Source organism: Glandiceps talaboti, chromosome 16, assembly GCF_964340395.1.
Source record: "Glandiceps talaboti chromosome 16, keGlaTala1.1, whole genome shotgun sequence".
In the NCBI taxonomy this organism is placed as follows: Eukaryota; Metazoa; Hemichordata; class Enteropneusta; family Spengelidae; genus Glandiceps; species Glandiceps talaboti.
The window spans coordinates 19,952,461-19,968,659 of NC_135564.1; the positions used below are offsets into that span (position 1 = coordinate 19,952,461).

General features: G+C 35.3%; 1 protein-coding gene across 1 annotated transcript; it reads left to right on the top strand.

The window, feature by feature from the left end:
- The first annotated feature begins 1,288 nt into the window (after nt 1-1,288).
- On the top strand, nt 1,289-14,816 carry LOC144447381 (uncharacterized). Its single transcript, XM_078137381.1, has 7 exons — nt 1,289-1,375; nt 2,860-3,037; nt 6,178-7,529; nt 7,948-8,086; nt 8,781-8,901; nt 9,624-9,739; nt 11,059-14,816. The coding sequence occupies exons 2-7, from the start codon at nt 2,888-2,890 to the stop codon at nt 11,104-11,106; spliced, it is 1,926 nt and encodes a 641-aa protein (XP_077993507.1). The 5' UTR covers nt 1,289-1,375; nt 2,860-2,887; the 3' UTR covers nt 11,107-14,816.
- The last annotated feature ends 1,383 nt before the right edge of the window (nt 14,817-16,199 follow it).

Here is a 16,199-nt window from a genome sequence, read left to right on the forward strand (position 1 = left end):
GAAAGCTTCATAAGACAGTTGATTTCTCGGGATTCAATTACGATATGAGCAGTCAAATTTTTGGTCGCTTCTTTCTTTATGTGAGGAGGATTTAATTTAAAAGTGTTTAAGACGATTTTTATGAAGATAGCACATAGTAAACATATAACTATCAATCCAACAATATATACCAATGACAACTGTCAATCAAACGTGTCACGTGAACTGATTGCTTTGGTAAATGAAAATATAATTTCATTGAGACACTGACCCGCCCCTGTGCTACATCCAAGTGGGACACACAGAAGTATCTTTATACGCATATAAAGTCCAGATACGTCCTGATAAAGGAAGTCAAAAGTACAAACCATGTTTGGCAGTGTCATTTTATTTTGGTACATGCAAATGTATAATTGTTTTTTCTTCTGAGCTAACATAAAATGGAATATTAATGCTAGTACCTTTAGAATTCAAACTGTTCTTACTACATTTATCAAGTAAACAAATATACCTCACGTCTGAATAAAGACTTGAATATGTGCTGAACAAGAAAAAATGAATCGATTAACTAGAGATTCTTACATTAATACTTTGGTGACTTCTGCACAAATGTTGAAGACATTCATTGACATCACTGTACCAGTCATTCTGTAACGTACACGTACTATAGTTGTGATCAACAATGGGCGAGATAAGCAACTCAACACACACTTAAGTTATTACAAAGACATTGGGTATCTCAAAATGTGTTTTCATCATCATCATCATTATTATATGTGAAAAATATTTTAGCCCCCCCCCCCTCCCCCCCCTCAAAAAAAATTTTTTTCAAGTCCCCCCCCCCCCTCAATTCCTCCAACCCCCCCACCGCCCATTATTTGTGAATGCAGCCTAACATCAGTTTCACAATAAATTAAAAAGGAGAAAAAACATTCCTCTGAATTTAAACATTATAGTTTATGTAGTGTGGACTAGAGACATTTTCTTGAAGAAGAATATTATATACTTTCTTGCACTTAATAGGCTTACCGCCAATGTTTTAAAAAATTCAACCACCCGGGATTTTGGACAGAAGTAAAAGCACCCCCCCCCCCCCCAATCATTATTACTATGGCAACGTGTTGTTGATATACTGTGACAAAATGAACTTGTACATGTTTTTGTTCAAATATGTTATAACTTATAATAAAGAGTGATTTCACGGAAAATTGCCAACACAAATAAAGTGCAAATATATGAAAATGTAACAGTGTATCAAACCGGAAACAGATTGGAGTAACGATTTCCGAACAAATGTCATTTCCGGTCAGTTAAAAGTTGACGGCCCGACAATACCAAACTTGGTTTGCCGATGATGCCTGTATCTCTCGTCTTGCGCTGCACCGCCAAGATGATCGTAAGTTTTTCGACCTCCTACTTTTGTACTTGTGGAATGTTGCTGCGTTATTTTCTTGGTTATTCAGTGTTCATGCCAGTTCTATTTTGATGCAATACCGACTCTTCCTGGTAACGTTGAACGCAAAAATGGCGGTTGTGAACGAACGGACTCGAAACGAACGGGACCTTGTTGTGGTGTCTATATTGTTATTAATTCGTCAAAAATGTCATCACCTGCCTTTGGAAAGATTATACATTAAATATTGTAGCGTGCAGACTTTCGTACATCTGACGAATGGGGAATTACTACGTTTTGAACCGCGGTTTGACATAACGGTCTACTAATATGAGATGCAACGTAGTGAAAGTGATTTTTATGTTTATACACGATTATCATACTTTCGATTTGCAAAATTTAGTACACTTTCGATTTGCATAATTTGTGTAAAGTATGCACCGATAACCAGAAAGACGCTGGCTACAGCTTGCAACGTGATGCAATTTTGCATTGGGTAAATTAAAGCATGCCTGTACTTCCATGGGTATCAGATCGGTATCTGACCTTTTTACTGACCTTGGATGGACAGTAATATGCTAATTTTACTTACCTCCTTGGTGAAAAGACTGGCTCTGGTTGGGAATATATATATGCATTGTTGGGCAAAGTGTTCTTCTGTCGTGTCTTGCTGCATGTGCCATTGTCAAATGTATTAATGTACATACTAGTTTTCCAACAAAACACCTGTATCTGTTAAATGTGAAGTCCATCAAGAATCAACAACTAATGACTTGCAGTAATAATATGGTAGTCTTACACTACTCTGACCTTACTACTACTAGAATCAGGTGTATTTGGCCAATTTGACTTCATTCTCAGTCAAATTCAAATTCATGTTTTGTTGCAATTATTATTTTATTTTTATTTTTACTGTTTTCTGAAACGATCGATAATGGATACTATTTCTATGACACCATGTTGATATTTTCAACATGTGTTGTTCTGAAATTAGGTAACAGTGTTTGTTGACTTTACTGAGATAGATAAAAAAAACTATAAAAAAAAAGAATCTGTCTTAGTTTTTTATGTGAATAGAATGGCCCTACAAAACCAATTCTTTCAGATATCACCAAAGAGATGTTGTAGGTTAGAATAACTCTGGAAATATGCAAATTTTCACTCCCAACTTTTCTTCATTTCAAACAAAAATGTGTCGGAGTGAATAGTGCACATATTTCCAGAGCTAAGGTTAGAACTGTACGACATGTAGCTCCTGTGTGTGAGCTATTGAAATATTCAGCTGATAGTGGAATTTAGAAATAGTCACTGCAAATACTTGTGTATAACAGACTACAATAACTGGTTAGAATTATCTAGGATTGAGTTGCATCACCATGTCTGTTACATTTGCAATGATAGTGGCATACATTTGTGTTGAAACACTTCCAGGTTAGAGTACATGTAACTCATAAAAAGACTTGTTTTATTCTGTTTACTTCATTTAGCTAGTAAACAGACAAGGTCTGCTGTAGCATGGAAAATTGTCAGGGTGGCTCAAACAGACAAAGTAAAGGTTTTCATTCAGGTACTGGAAGACGTTATGGAAGACAATATGCATATATGACATACAGACCAATGCTGTCAGGAGATAGTGTCAGTGATTGCAGTGAACACAACACAGAGGTAAAATTTGTATTTATTATGAACTATTACCAGTACCAGTAATTGAGTTTCAATACACCAGTGTGTGCCCTCTTAGGTCAAAATGATGGAAAGTGTTTGTTTTTGTTTTTTGTGGCAAGTTACCACATAGTATGAAGCTTGGGAACAGACAATATTGGTGTGCCACATAAGAAATTCCTGTGTATCAGTGGAGCGTGAAATTGGCACTACTTGTGAGTCACCACATACTTAAGTAAGACACAGGGTAGTCTGTAAGGTACACTGTGACAGGGTACCCTCACATGTGACATACGGTAGGTCAACCCCAGAGGGGACACCAAATTTTGGTGTGTCCTAAGAAAGTATCAAATTGACCTTGAGGGCACACTACAGCACACCAAACTATTGAGACAGATTGAGAACATGTTCTGATTGGTGTTGTCTCGGAACAAAACAAGGGTACATTTACCTGTTATAATGTCTGAGTACCCAGGGCATGCCTTTTGAGGCGAGCGATCGCACCGCTCGCCTACCACTCGCGCAAACTAAAATCCACGAGAGCGATTTTCCACTCGCCTGGGCCCCAACGAACCTGTACAACAGCCTGATGTTATTTTATATCATTTTTCAATATGTGGTTACCATAAAAATCAACGTTTATTCGGTAAAATTACGTGGTAGGAGCGTGGAACACTTCCATGTTCATAATCGTCGATCTCCAGCTGAAGTCAGCGCTGTCATTCATGACCTATATATGTATCTGAAATTTGCATTGCACTACCCGTATATGGGGAAAATAGTGACGTATTCGAAGCGGGACATGCATGATGTCATGGCATATCATGAATATTGATCAGCTCAGTATGCGTGGAGATTTCAACTTTCGCATCATTGCAAATTGTGCAATTACGATTGATACGATGACTGTTTGTAGTTCTCGTTTTCAGCAATCCATCGATGAGTTTTTAGTTTTAAATTCCGATCGGCCTACTTTTTGTTAAAACGGGGTTTTTGGAGACCATCCGGCATCCGGCATCCTACGTGAATGTCTCCTCCGGAACATGAACAACAACTGCGATTTATAGTCGCTACACAAAGTACATGCCCAGAGTTCCGACAATAGCTTGGCGATGTTTTGGAGGGCATTGAAAGAATGACAATAAAATAAGATCGATTATTTTACAAAATAAAAATAAAAATAAGCTGTCGATATTTTTCCCACCTTATCTTATTATTCTTGTGCAGTTTTCAGAGAAATTCCCGGGTTTTTATTTCATAATCTCCAACACGCAGTTTCATTGTTTTTGTCCGATGATCTATTCAACTGCCGACCACGTCTGTTTTACCTCCATGACTTTATCGACTGCTGTAACATATAAAATATTTGCTCGAATTTTCGCCTTGTCGTGATTTCTAAAACAAAGTAGGTCTGCTGCTTAGACGTGAATGGATCTAGCTACTTTAGTCGGCGACACCGGTCGTCGGATCCGTGTGCAGGTACTAGGTGGGGTTACGTGTTTTATTGTCTCGGATCGAGTGAATGGTTACAAATTAGCAAGCAATTTAACGTCAACGTCAAAGCTCAACATCAGGAGGCATTTGTCATCTCTGGGGTACGTTAGTTTTTGTCAATTCATTGTAGTTTTGAACAATCTCAAGTTTGAATTAGCTGCATTTTAAGCGAAATAGAAGTGGTGGTTTCTTCAATGCCCTCCAAAACATGTACTTTGTAGCGACTATAAATTGTTCCGGAGGAGATATTCAGGTAGGATGTTTTTATAAAAACGTTCTAAGAAAACAAGACCAGTTAGAATTTGTAATTAAAAACATATTTTTGTATTGTACTACTTGTAGTCACAACAAAAAACTGAATATTTTTTCAAGATTTTGATGTGCACAGACTTAACAAAATTGTTGCAATAATAATTGTTGTACAAATAACCAAACGAACTGTTACTTATAAATATATTTTTGCATACATTTTTTAAATGTGTGTTTTTTTATTCTATTTTATTTATTTGGAGCCGACTGGCCAAAATACAAATAGAAATGAAAATGAATTTTTTTTCTTCACTCGCCTGACTATTTTCAGGAGAGGTATTAAATCACTCGCCTACCACTCGCCTGGATGGTTTCAGGAGAGTGATTTTTAGCTCTCCTGCCATTTTCAAAAGACATGCCCTGAGTACCCTGTACTAATGTTTATAAAATGGAAAGAATAAGTACTCTAAAACATCATGATTTATACAAAGTGGTAACAAAACAGCAACAAGAACATAGGCAATGTTTTCCTGACCTCCAACATAGTTTTCCAGACTGGTTGAATTGCAATATGAATAAGTTTAAAATATTTCTCGACTATAATTCTAAATTGCATGCAATATTTGTTCAATTACAATTTTACATCTAAATGTGGCCATATGGATGAGAAATGGGTATTCAGTTTAGATTTTTAATTTATAAAACAATTTTATTATAGCTTCCTACTTGAAAAATCAATATGAAACAATAAAGACCTTGAGTTCTTGTTTGTAACTCAATAAATTGTAAAAGCATGATAAATGTGTATATGTTTGTTATTGTATGTACACTAACAAGCTTTTTACACATTTTTTTAGCTTTTTGCAATGTATTGAGTTACAAACACAGACTTAGTATTATTTCATATTGATTTTTCAAGTAGGAAGCCATGATAAAATTGTTTTATAAATTACTACTTAAAGATAACAATGACAATTACTGTATCTTGTGTACAGCAGAATCTTTAAATCTGATATATGCTTGGTAAGTAATATGACAGAACCCCATGACATGCGAGTGCAAGTGTGGCACGCAGTGTTCTCTGCACGTGTACACAAACATAGCAAGTGAGAGTGCAGCAGAACACACTGTAAGCACGATTGCAAATACCCCAGAGTATACCCACACTGGAACTCACTTGGCATAGAGTTCTGTTATTTTTTACATGTTTATCTAATTAATCTAAGACAAATTTCCTTAAAATCATAAAACACAATTTTGTATATAGAAAATGATCGTGTTCTCGTGTGCATATCATTTGCATGCAGGTATGCAATCAATGATTTTGTCGGTATTGCACTGCAGTAAAAAATCTCTGGTACATTATGTAATAATACTTTGTTTTTATTCTCACTTTGTAGAAAGGATCAAAATCATTGCACCAAAGTAAGACCACAGTAGAGAATGTTGCTTCAGAATATGCTCAGTTTGGAGAGTCAAGTCCAAAGATGAAAAAGAAAGAAATAAAGAAAGTTGCTAGTAAAGTTACTTCAGATGGGTCTCACAGTGGAAGTGGCATCAGCAGCCCTTCTAGACATAAAGAAAAGAACCATGTAGACAAAGATAGGGGCCATAGCAAGAAACGAAAGGGTTCCAGTGGAACATTGAAAGGACCTGCAGAAGCCAGTAATGCTGATGTAGAAATAAAAGTAAAAGGTAGAACTAAAAAGACAGGTCCTGGTGATGGAGGAAGTCACAGTTCACGATATGAAACTAATGGCCAAAGCTCTGAAAGAAATTGGAACAGTGAAGGAGGCAGGCCTAAAAGTTCAAAAAAGGGCACTGCTAAACCAAACTGTGATCCTAGGGAAACAGTTAGACATAGCAGAAGACAAATCAGACGCAAAAGAGCTGTTTCTACTAGTGAGAAACAGGAATATCCAAAACAAGTGAAACATGGTGCAAAATCTTCTGTAGCTAGTACTAGTGGGTCATCATCTAGCACCAGACATAAATCAAAAGCTATAAAAGACAGTCCGAGGAGTAGCTCCAGTGGACCAGAGACACAGAAGTCAGCCAATACTAAAAAAACAAGGAAAAATCATAGATCCAAAAGTAGTCATAGAAAATCCAAAGATGACAATCATACAGCATCAGCTGGAAGCAAGAGCTCTGTGAGAAAAAAGACAGGAAGATCTAAAAAAGTAGGAAGTGAGTCAACATCATCTCAAGTTAATCCTGCTGTAGATAGTGTTGCTTCTCTCCCAGCCTTATGTGACAGCTCTGATTCAGAATCAGATTTAGAAAGTCGTCTAATTGCAGAGGAATATGTACATAGATGTAGATATATAGATCGAGAAGAACCAAATAGGGCCACCAACGATGGTTTGGTATATCAGATGATAAGTTCTATAATGACAAATGTCGTGTTTGGTCCTGACAGTGAAAATGAGAGTGATAGTAGTATAGAGAGCAGAGAAGATTTCTTGCCAGAGTTAGTACCATTAGAATCAAGTTGTAGCTCAGATAGCTCTGACAGACACTCCGATAGAAGTCACAGTTCTTTGCCTTCTCTGTCATCTGATACCAATTCCGACTCTGATCTTTCAGAGTCTTCCTCTGGGAGCCATAGCAACAGTAGCCATGACAACGTGAGTGCAGGGGCTGCAAGTTGGAATAATCTACCTCCCCTGATTTCTGACAGCAACTCAGAAGATTCAGAACACACAGCGGAAGAAATGTCTGACATGGAGGAAGAAGAGGAATTCTACAGGTACAGTCAGGTTAAACAACTTGTTGCCAGTGATCTTAAATCCCCTTTCCCCCTCCTTAGTTTGAGAACATAATATTGCCTGCCTATGTATGTCAGTAAAAAGATATGATAAATCATATAAATATAAAACTCCAGTCTGTACAGTAATTTGAGTAAAGGCCCAGTTCACAGTAGGATCACAATTTTGGTTTGAGAAAAGGTCTTGCAGACCTATAGAAAGGTTGGTGCTGAACACCAGTATGATCCTATGCCATCCTTATGACTTCACTTATAAGATAACAATAATGTGAGTACCTAGGATTGAATAGTGGGCCTTTAACATTGTCTATCAGTTCTCCTAGACATTCTAGAAATATCACTAACCCTTTCAGTGCTATATTTATCAAGAAATGTTGCATTTTCTTGGCATGTTTTACAGAGCTGCTGCTGAAATCCATGGTGACATAGAGGAAGCATTCTTTCCTTTCATACAGCTACCTACACCAACTAATCCATTGGAGTTGATCATACAAAATCGTCTTCAGTATACTCAAGACGTTATGCAAGCATTGTTTGAGGTATGTTTTTATTTCCCTTGAAGTAATCTATATTGTGGATGGGTAGCCCAGATTTCTTCCAATACAGATTTAGTCGGAGATTATATTTATGTGATTATGCTATACTGATGTATGAGTATTTCATAGACTTCTCTGTGAAATCTAGTCTTGTAGTAAGATCTCAGATCTGTGCTTGGAAGGTTGTGAAAACAAAAGCTGAGGATGACAGTATCTCTACTCTAGTGAATAAACACCCTTGATATGCACCTACACCCTAATGTGACATTCAGTGGCCTAATATCAAAGAGAAAGCCCAATGATCTATATGGTAGACTATGTGGAATTGTGCCCTTTTTGTTGGCACCATTTCTGATCTTTTCCCCCTCTGAAAGTTGTAAGTACGAGATTGGGTTCAAGAAAACCTATGGTATTGTGTCAGATGTTGGTAACGGGTGCTCACAAATGGACAAATGACAGGAAACGTAAGATTTAAAAAGAAATCACGCCGAATACACTACATCGGTTTTTAATCAAATTGAGGAAGTGTAAAAGGCCTTAGTATCATTCTAGGTTACATTAGTATTCAAGTTAGTAATTAAGAAAATTAATTTACAATAAGATTATGTTCCTCCACCCCCCCCCCCCCCCCAACCATGTGGCTCACACCCTTTTTGGGGTCAGTGTGTATTTTTTTTGAACATTTGTTTTGTTTCAGAATGCTATTCTACAGATGTTAGCTCTACATCCCGATTTACAAGGTGATCAAGCCCCACCTGCTGCAACACAGCAAACTATTGATGCCCTACCAAAGGTTCTCATCCTTCAAAAACATATTGGTAAGTTCAAATACAATCCACAATCTACTCTTTTGCATCACAGGATTGTCAATCTTTACAGAAACCTGCTTAGTAATAAGGAACAGTAGATGTTTGTCTGCTATACATTTAGCAATTATTTTGTGTATGTCCTTTGTAAAGAAAAGAAAACAGCTATTGGGGTAGATTTTACTGTCAGTGAAAAGAAATTTATGTAATTTCCTAATTTTCTTCAATTTAAGTTTTGTGGTTTTGGAATGGCTATTTTTTTTACCAATCATTAATCATGAAACTGACAATCATGGTTGTATGCAAAAAGTATGGATGAAATGTAAAAAAACCCTGTTGGTTTTAATAACAAGAACCACAAAAGGGTGATGGTATATTAAGTAGCTGTAAGAGTTTGCTATCACACAATTTTAGTGTGTAAATCACTGATACCAGTAGAAATATTGTAGGAACATTGTATTAAACTATATTTTATAGATTGTTAGCTTCACTTACAACACTTTGAAAAGTGAGGCTGACTTTGTATGGTCGTTACCTTTACTCCCATACCCCACAACATATAAATACATGCAGGCAGGCAGGCAGGCAGGCACGCACACACACACACACACACACACACACACACACACACACACACACACACACACACACACACACACACACACACACACACACACACATGCACCTAAATATGATAACAGTAAATAATTCAAGAATGAATTCTTCTCTTATAGATGATGAGTTGACTTGTGCTATATGTCAATGTGAATACAGTGTAGATGACACAGTCAACAAATTACCATGTGAACATTTGTTCCATCCTATGTGTATCACAGCATGGCTTCAGAAGGTAAGTTAACATCAATTAATGATGAACTTTTATAAACAGTCAAAATTTCACGACCAACCCAACCCCTAAAAAATTCAATATTTTACCACCAACCTATTAAAACCCAAAAAAGTCAACATTTCAATACCAACCCAAACCCAAAAAGTCCAAATTTTCACGACCAACCCAAACCCAATAGTGAGGTAAAGTGAACTATTTTATTTTGTCAATGTAGTTACGTACTTCAAGATGTCTATTCAAAACAATTGAAAGTGTATAACATTTATTTGTTGAAGTTATAATGAAAAACAGGATATAATTGACACAATCTTGGAGGGGGGTCACGGTGTATGTATAATGTGGCTGCATCTGCTAATAAAGTATAGATTGATTTAGGAAGTCTACATAGCCTTCTTTAGACTGCTATTCAAGGAATAATTGTTGAAAATGATGAAAATCTGATAGTTTATTCTCCGGAGTAATGGAGAATTAAATTTTAAAATGTGCATTCTATAAAACAAAAAAATAATAATGTCATGATATCAAATTTGCTCTGACAAAGTTTGGTCAGAAAACTGCTTTCTCTGTTGTGAACTACACTCATCAGGTTGGTATATCATATCAATAAATAGTTCTTGTTTAGTATAATAGGGACGATCGCACAATGTCACACAAGCTCAATAAGTGAACATCATTCATTTAGGACAAAACCCCCTCCCCCTAAATGAATGTTCACAAGTACGACATCACACTTTTATATCTGCTAAAAACCATAATGCAAAATGTAGCAGTCATACCACTACGATCGATGTGATGTAAAAACATGATGGTAAACATAAAGTTCCAACCTTACGAACCTGTTTACTGAGAAGCTAGCACACATCAAAGTACTAACGGAAACTGACTATATCTCACATTAGAAGTAAATTTTTATAAACTTATCAACATCTCAGTAGTAAATACATAAGCTGTTATCATTGAAGGAGTGAAAATTTTGTCAGAATTTGGTTAGAAGTGTGTGAAAATGAAGTTCAGCAATCTCATTGACACCAGACCCCCTCCCCCTAAATGAATGAATTTTGCTTATTGAGCGTGTGTGACATTGTTACATGACTATTAGTTGACAATCATTTCATCACCACTACAACACCTTGCTGTAAAGTTAACCAGCAAAGCCAGTAAACACACAGTTTAACATAATATGTCAACTTGAACAGGTGAAACATTACTTGCAATTAATTAGAACTCTTGAACATGTAATAAGATTCACTTATTAAATGTACAGTGGTTTAAAACAAAAATGATGCAAAAGTTCTCTTTTTTCTTGTTTTTTTTTTCAGTCTGGTACCTGTCCAGTGTGTAGACACATTCTTAATGCTGACAGTTGAAGACTTCCTTGCTAAAGACAATATGCTAACATGTCAGTGGAGAAATATTTCTCACAATTATTCTGAAGGACAGTCAATGAGATGGTGCAAATTCTTCAAAAGAAAAGTTTACTGAAAACTCATAACATACACATTTCAGTAGCCATCTTGAATTTAGCTCATTTGCATAGCTATAAATATCAGCTCTACTCAACCAATCAGTAAACGACTGCAATTTGGTTGTTAATGTGACCTTCGACCTCATGCGAATAGAAGAGCTTGAAAATGATGATTGAAACATATGATGTTTGCATTGGATTTGGTACTAGCCAAATACAATAGTGTGTGTATTGTTTTCTCCAGCTATTGGCTTTGAGTTGACCAGCTGTGAGCCAGAATACTGTCAGTGGGATTAATATTATGTTGGTGTGATTGTTCATGTCAGTAAACTGTGAGGTAAAAGACTAACAAACCTTCATGTGTTGTAACAGCACCCCAAAATATCCAAAGTATCCACTATAATAATATGTATCAGAATCAACAGAGTGTTTTATGTTTACTGTAGTGTATGTACTTATTCATTAGATGTCAGTTTACATCAAATTGTGGTAGACACTGAAATCTGAACACAAGTTGTTTCTACCAATATATCCCCCACTGAAATATCAACACCAAGGATGCATTTATATATTTTCATTATTTTCTGAATTTTACAGAAAAAAAAGCATACTTCATTGTTCTGTATATTTATAGTGTATTGCTAAAACAAATTGATACATGTACTGCATGATATGAACATAATTAGTACTTACTGGTCAATAGATGATTGCACTATACAGTTTGTATAAACCCCGTTATTTGTGTAACTATGCTGTTTGTTAGTTGTTGTTGTTATTATTGTGGCCCTTTTTTTGGTATCTATACATTCCAGGACTATGTATAATCAAAGCATGAGTTTGTAATAGTACTTCAATGGTGCTGAACCATGCGTTTGAGTGAAAGAATTATTTTTAATATTTTGGCATCACCAGATTTACATTATTGTAGTAGTGATTCGTTCAATTGAAATATGAAAAAAATGGTATTCAAGCCATTAAAGTATGACAGGGATAGGTTGTGTGGTTGTCTGATTAAAATCTGATGTAGTTGGCATCTGTTTCTTTATTCTAAGTACCACCCACTCTGTGCTCCCAAGCTCTAAGCATTACCTTTGCTTTTTGCTTGAATATTGTCCTTTGTATTATGTGTTCATGAACATGAACTCCCATGGTAATTGGTCAGATGTAGGTAGGAAGGAGAAGCACACTCTCGGAACAACAAAATCAAAAACAATGGTAAACAGAGGAAATAGAGGTAGATAAAGAAATCAAACCACATTTACTATGTCAGATTTGATTGTGGGTCTTAGTGTATGCATGGAGAGTGGTCTGACATTACTACACTACTGTAGGCACATTATTGTAACTTGGTACACTTAATATGAGTCAGTGTTTTCTATGTTACAAACAACACACAATATCCAAAACTTTGGGTTTATAAAACAGTCCAGGACAGATAATGCATACTTTGATTTTTATCTCGTAGAGAATTCTTCAAATATTTCATCTACAACTTGTTCTCAAAGACTACAGGTATATTTTGTGCTGTATTGAGTCTTGTGTATTGTACAATCTGGTTCTAAAAACTATGTTATGGAATCTGTTTTCACTTTTTTGTTCGTCCATAGATAAATGGAAATTTAATGTTTTCATAGACCCTCCACCAACTTGCTCTTTGTATTTACACTCTAAAACTTGGGAGTGTTAATGTAGTATGTACCTCAAAAAATGAAATTCGTAAACTTTTACTCATACTGTATTCAAGAAAACTTTATTCCATTCTCAGTTTTAATGAAGAAGAAAATAATCATGGGGTCACCACATTTTTTTTTAGATACGGGTCAAAGTGATATCAAAAGTATGGTTACTCATTTTAAAATCCAATATGGCCTCTAGAGTACTGTAGGGAGAAAAAATGATGGTCTGTTGCCTTGAAAATAAGATAATACATCTCTAAAAATTCTTATATTACATCAAAAGGCCCAAAAACAAGCTGTTGTATCTGACAGTTAGGAGATATTTGCAGGGAAATTGGTTTGAGATGTGCATTCTAAATAACTACATTTTCATATTTTGTTCCTCTGTGTTAATAAGGAAAATGTTGTTATTGATAAACATGTTGAGGTGGAAAGTAGATATTAACTCAGTGGCTTGTATTTGTGTCATTGTAGACTTTATTTCTTACCAGCAGATCCTCAAATATGACATCATATAAGTTTATGGGGCTTTTAGGTCCTTGTATTACATATGTTTCAATTGTTTGTCCTTTGTTTACTCACATAATAAAGATGTAGTGGTACTGAAATGTGTAAGGATTTAGAGAGTGGTGCAGTGTTGTGACTGACATGAAATACATAAATATATACATATATCATTAAAACTACACTAGCTGTTACTGGAGTAATATTTTTTTGATCAGTCAACTAACAATATATTCTTAAAATACCAATAATTAGACATTGTATATGTTTATTGGAGGTTGATTTATCCATAAGCAGTACACTAACAGGTTGAAATTGTGATCAGGTCGGGAGTGCTGATTTTAAGGAGTTGACCCAAAAATCAATTTCATCGAATTCATAGTACCATATTATGCGTCAGCTATACACAAATACATTTAGCCACAGATGATTCTATACCATTTAGGGTGTAGGATACTACAAGGATGTTGTTCTTTCAAAAAGAACACTTTGAAAAATCATTCCAGTTGCAGCTAGTGCAGCCTTAAAGCTACTAGTAAACAGTAAGAATAGACATTGTCAGAACTGTGAATGTATGATAATGTATGAATTACAATGTCATGTTCACAACACACAATTATTATCCGTTTTTTTTTGCAGCATCATTTATCCTCTCCAATTTTTTTTGGCAAATTTCAAAAACCTTTGAACAAGCATTATATTATTCTCAAAATGTATTTGTTTATATAATCAGAAAGTACCTCAAACACTTAATTATTGACAAGACCTAGTTGTCACTGAATTGTATTTCCTCAGACTGGAAATATTATTTGCCGAAAATGTCTATAAAATTATCCAATGTCACAACGTAGTCAAAACAAATCACTGACTTACCTTCACAATTAAAGTAGTATGCTCCTCACGAAATAACAGATTTAAACTTTTGCTGTTACTTTGTTCAAGAATAGTCAGACCAAGATTGCAGTTGAAATCAAGAAAAAATAATCTGGGGTCACCGTACAAATTTTTGTAATAGAGGTCAAAATACTATAGACATTTTAGAATCCAATATGGCCACCAAATCCAATATGGCCACCAAGTACATTGTTCACATTGTAGGAAAAGATAGGATTTTTTATCTCCGTGAAAACAATACAGTGAACCTCCAAATTTTCATTTATTATTACAAAAGGACCAGAAACAAGCATTTGTATGTCAGATTTGGCCAGATTTAATTTAAAAACATTTTTTTTCAGAGAAATTGATCCCCAAGTTGCATTTTACTTTAAGTGTGTAGATATCAAGACATTCTTGTACTCTATTGAGGTATATGTCAACTCAACATTTAATATGTGTTTCTATGTATGACCATTTTTCTTTAAAAAACTGTGTTTATTTGATCTTTATTATTTGTTTTGATTTTGTGCTGAAGGCAATATGTACTGAATCAAAGTTTGCATTATTATTTTTTATCATATACCTAAATTATTACACCTGATGAGTGTGATCCAATTATTTTTCTGTATTCTGTAAAAAGTTGAATTGGAATTAAAGTATCATCCAAATCAGTACTTCCAAAGCAAAACTGTAATGAGTATTGTTTTATTGTTTTTATGTATTAGCACAACTGAACTGATATGGTTCAGTAGTGTTATAGGCATAGTGAGGTCTCTGTCCGTCTGTGTGTGTGTGTGTGTGTGTGTGTGTGTGTGTGCGTGTGTGTGTGTGTGTGTGTGTGTGTGTGTGTGTGTGTGGAGGACTTAAACTAGTTGCGTCTAGTTGGGAAAGTGTTCAAATGAAAATAATGATCGCATCAAAGATGTGTGTTTTGTCAAAAAATGTGATTTTTGATCAAAAACTTGTAACTCCAAAACTACTGGGCAGATTGGGCTGAAATTTGATGGGAATATTCTTTAGAGGTGTTTAGATTAAGAAAAGTTCATGAAATGTGAATAAGTGATATGCAAATTGGGGCAAAAAGATTAATTTTGGTCAAAAATCTATTCCAAAACTACTGCGAAGATTGGGTTGAAATTTAATGGGGGTGCATCAGGGTATGTGTAGATATGAAAATGTATTCACAACATGATAATCCCATCAGCAATATGCAAGTTAGGTCTAAAAATCTCAATTTTGGTCAAAAACTTATATATAAAACTACATGGTGAATGGGGCTGAAACTTAGGAATGTTTCTGGAGGTGTTATTCTGCAGTTACAGAAAACATTTTAATACAACTTGCCCTAGCAACCATGACCACACCCTTAGCAACAATGAAATGGTCGATACATATTACGAAGAAAACAGGGATGGATAGGTAAGTGAGCATTAAAGATTCACAAATTGTTTGCAAATATGCCTAGCAACAAGACCATGCCCATAGCAACAACCAAATACATGTGCTAGAATGCCATTGGTGCTATTTTTTCAATCAATGTCTATTTTTGGAGGGAGAAATTGTCCCCCCTGGACCCCCACCCTGTCTCTTTTGGTTTCAAAGTAAAATAGAAAGTAAAAAGGGGCCAAGTCAATGCAAAATGATGTATGTAATGCATGGTATATACTATGTGGAAGAATTGTTGTTGTTGTTTTAATATTAATAATGTCTTTCATTGTTGTGATAAACACATAATCACTACATTTTGAGAAACACATATTTAATTGATAGTGGATTCCTTTTCCTTTTTCACCCCTGTAATAGCGAGAGTGGAATATTGCCAGCAAGAATGCAGCAAATCAATGTCATGGAATGTGTGACATATATGTAATATCAGCGTCTGTATTGACATTGAGATAGCCATGTTTGGAATTTAGTAGTGCAAAATCACATTGCTACT

Coding starts and splice junctions, on each gene's coding strand:
- LOC144447381 (XM_078137381.1), top strand. CDS start 2,888: ATGGAAAATTGTCAGGGTGGCTCAAACAGACAAAGTAAAGGTTTTCAT. Junction 3,038..6,177: donor GCAGTGAACACAACACAGAG/GTAAAATTTGTA, acceptor CTCACTTTGTAG/AAAGGATCAAAATCATTGCA. Junction 8,902..9,623: donor CATCCTTCAAAAACATATTG/GTAAGTTCAAAT, acceptor CTTCTCTTATAG/ATGATGAGTTGACTTGTGCT.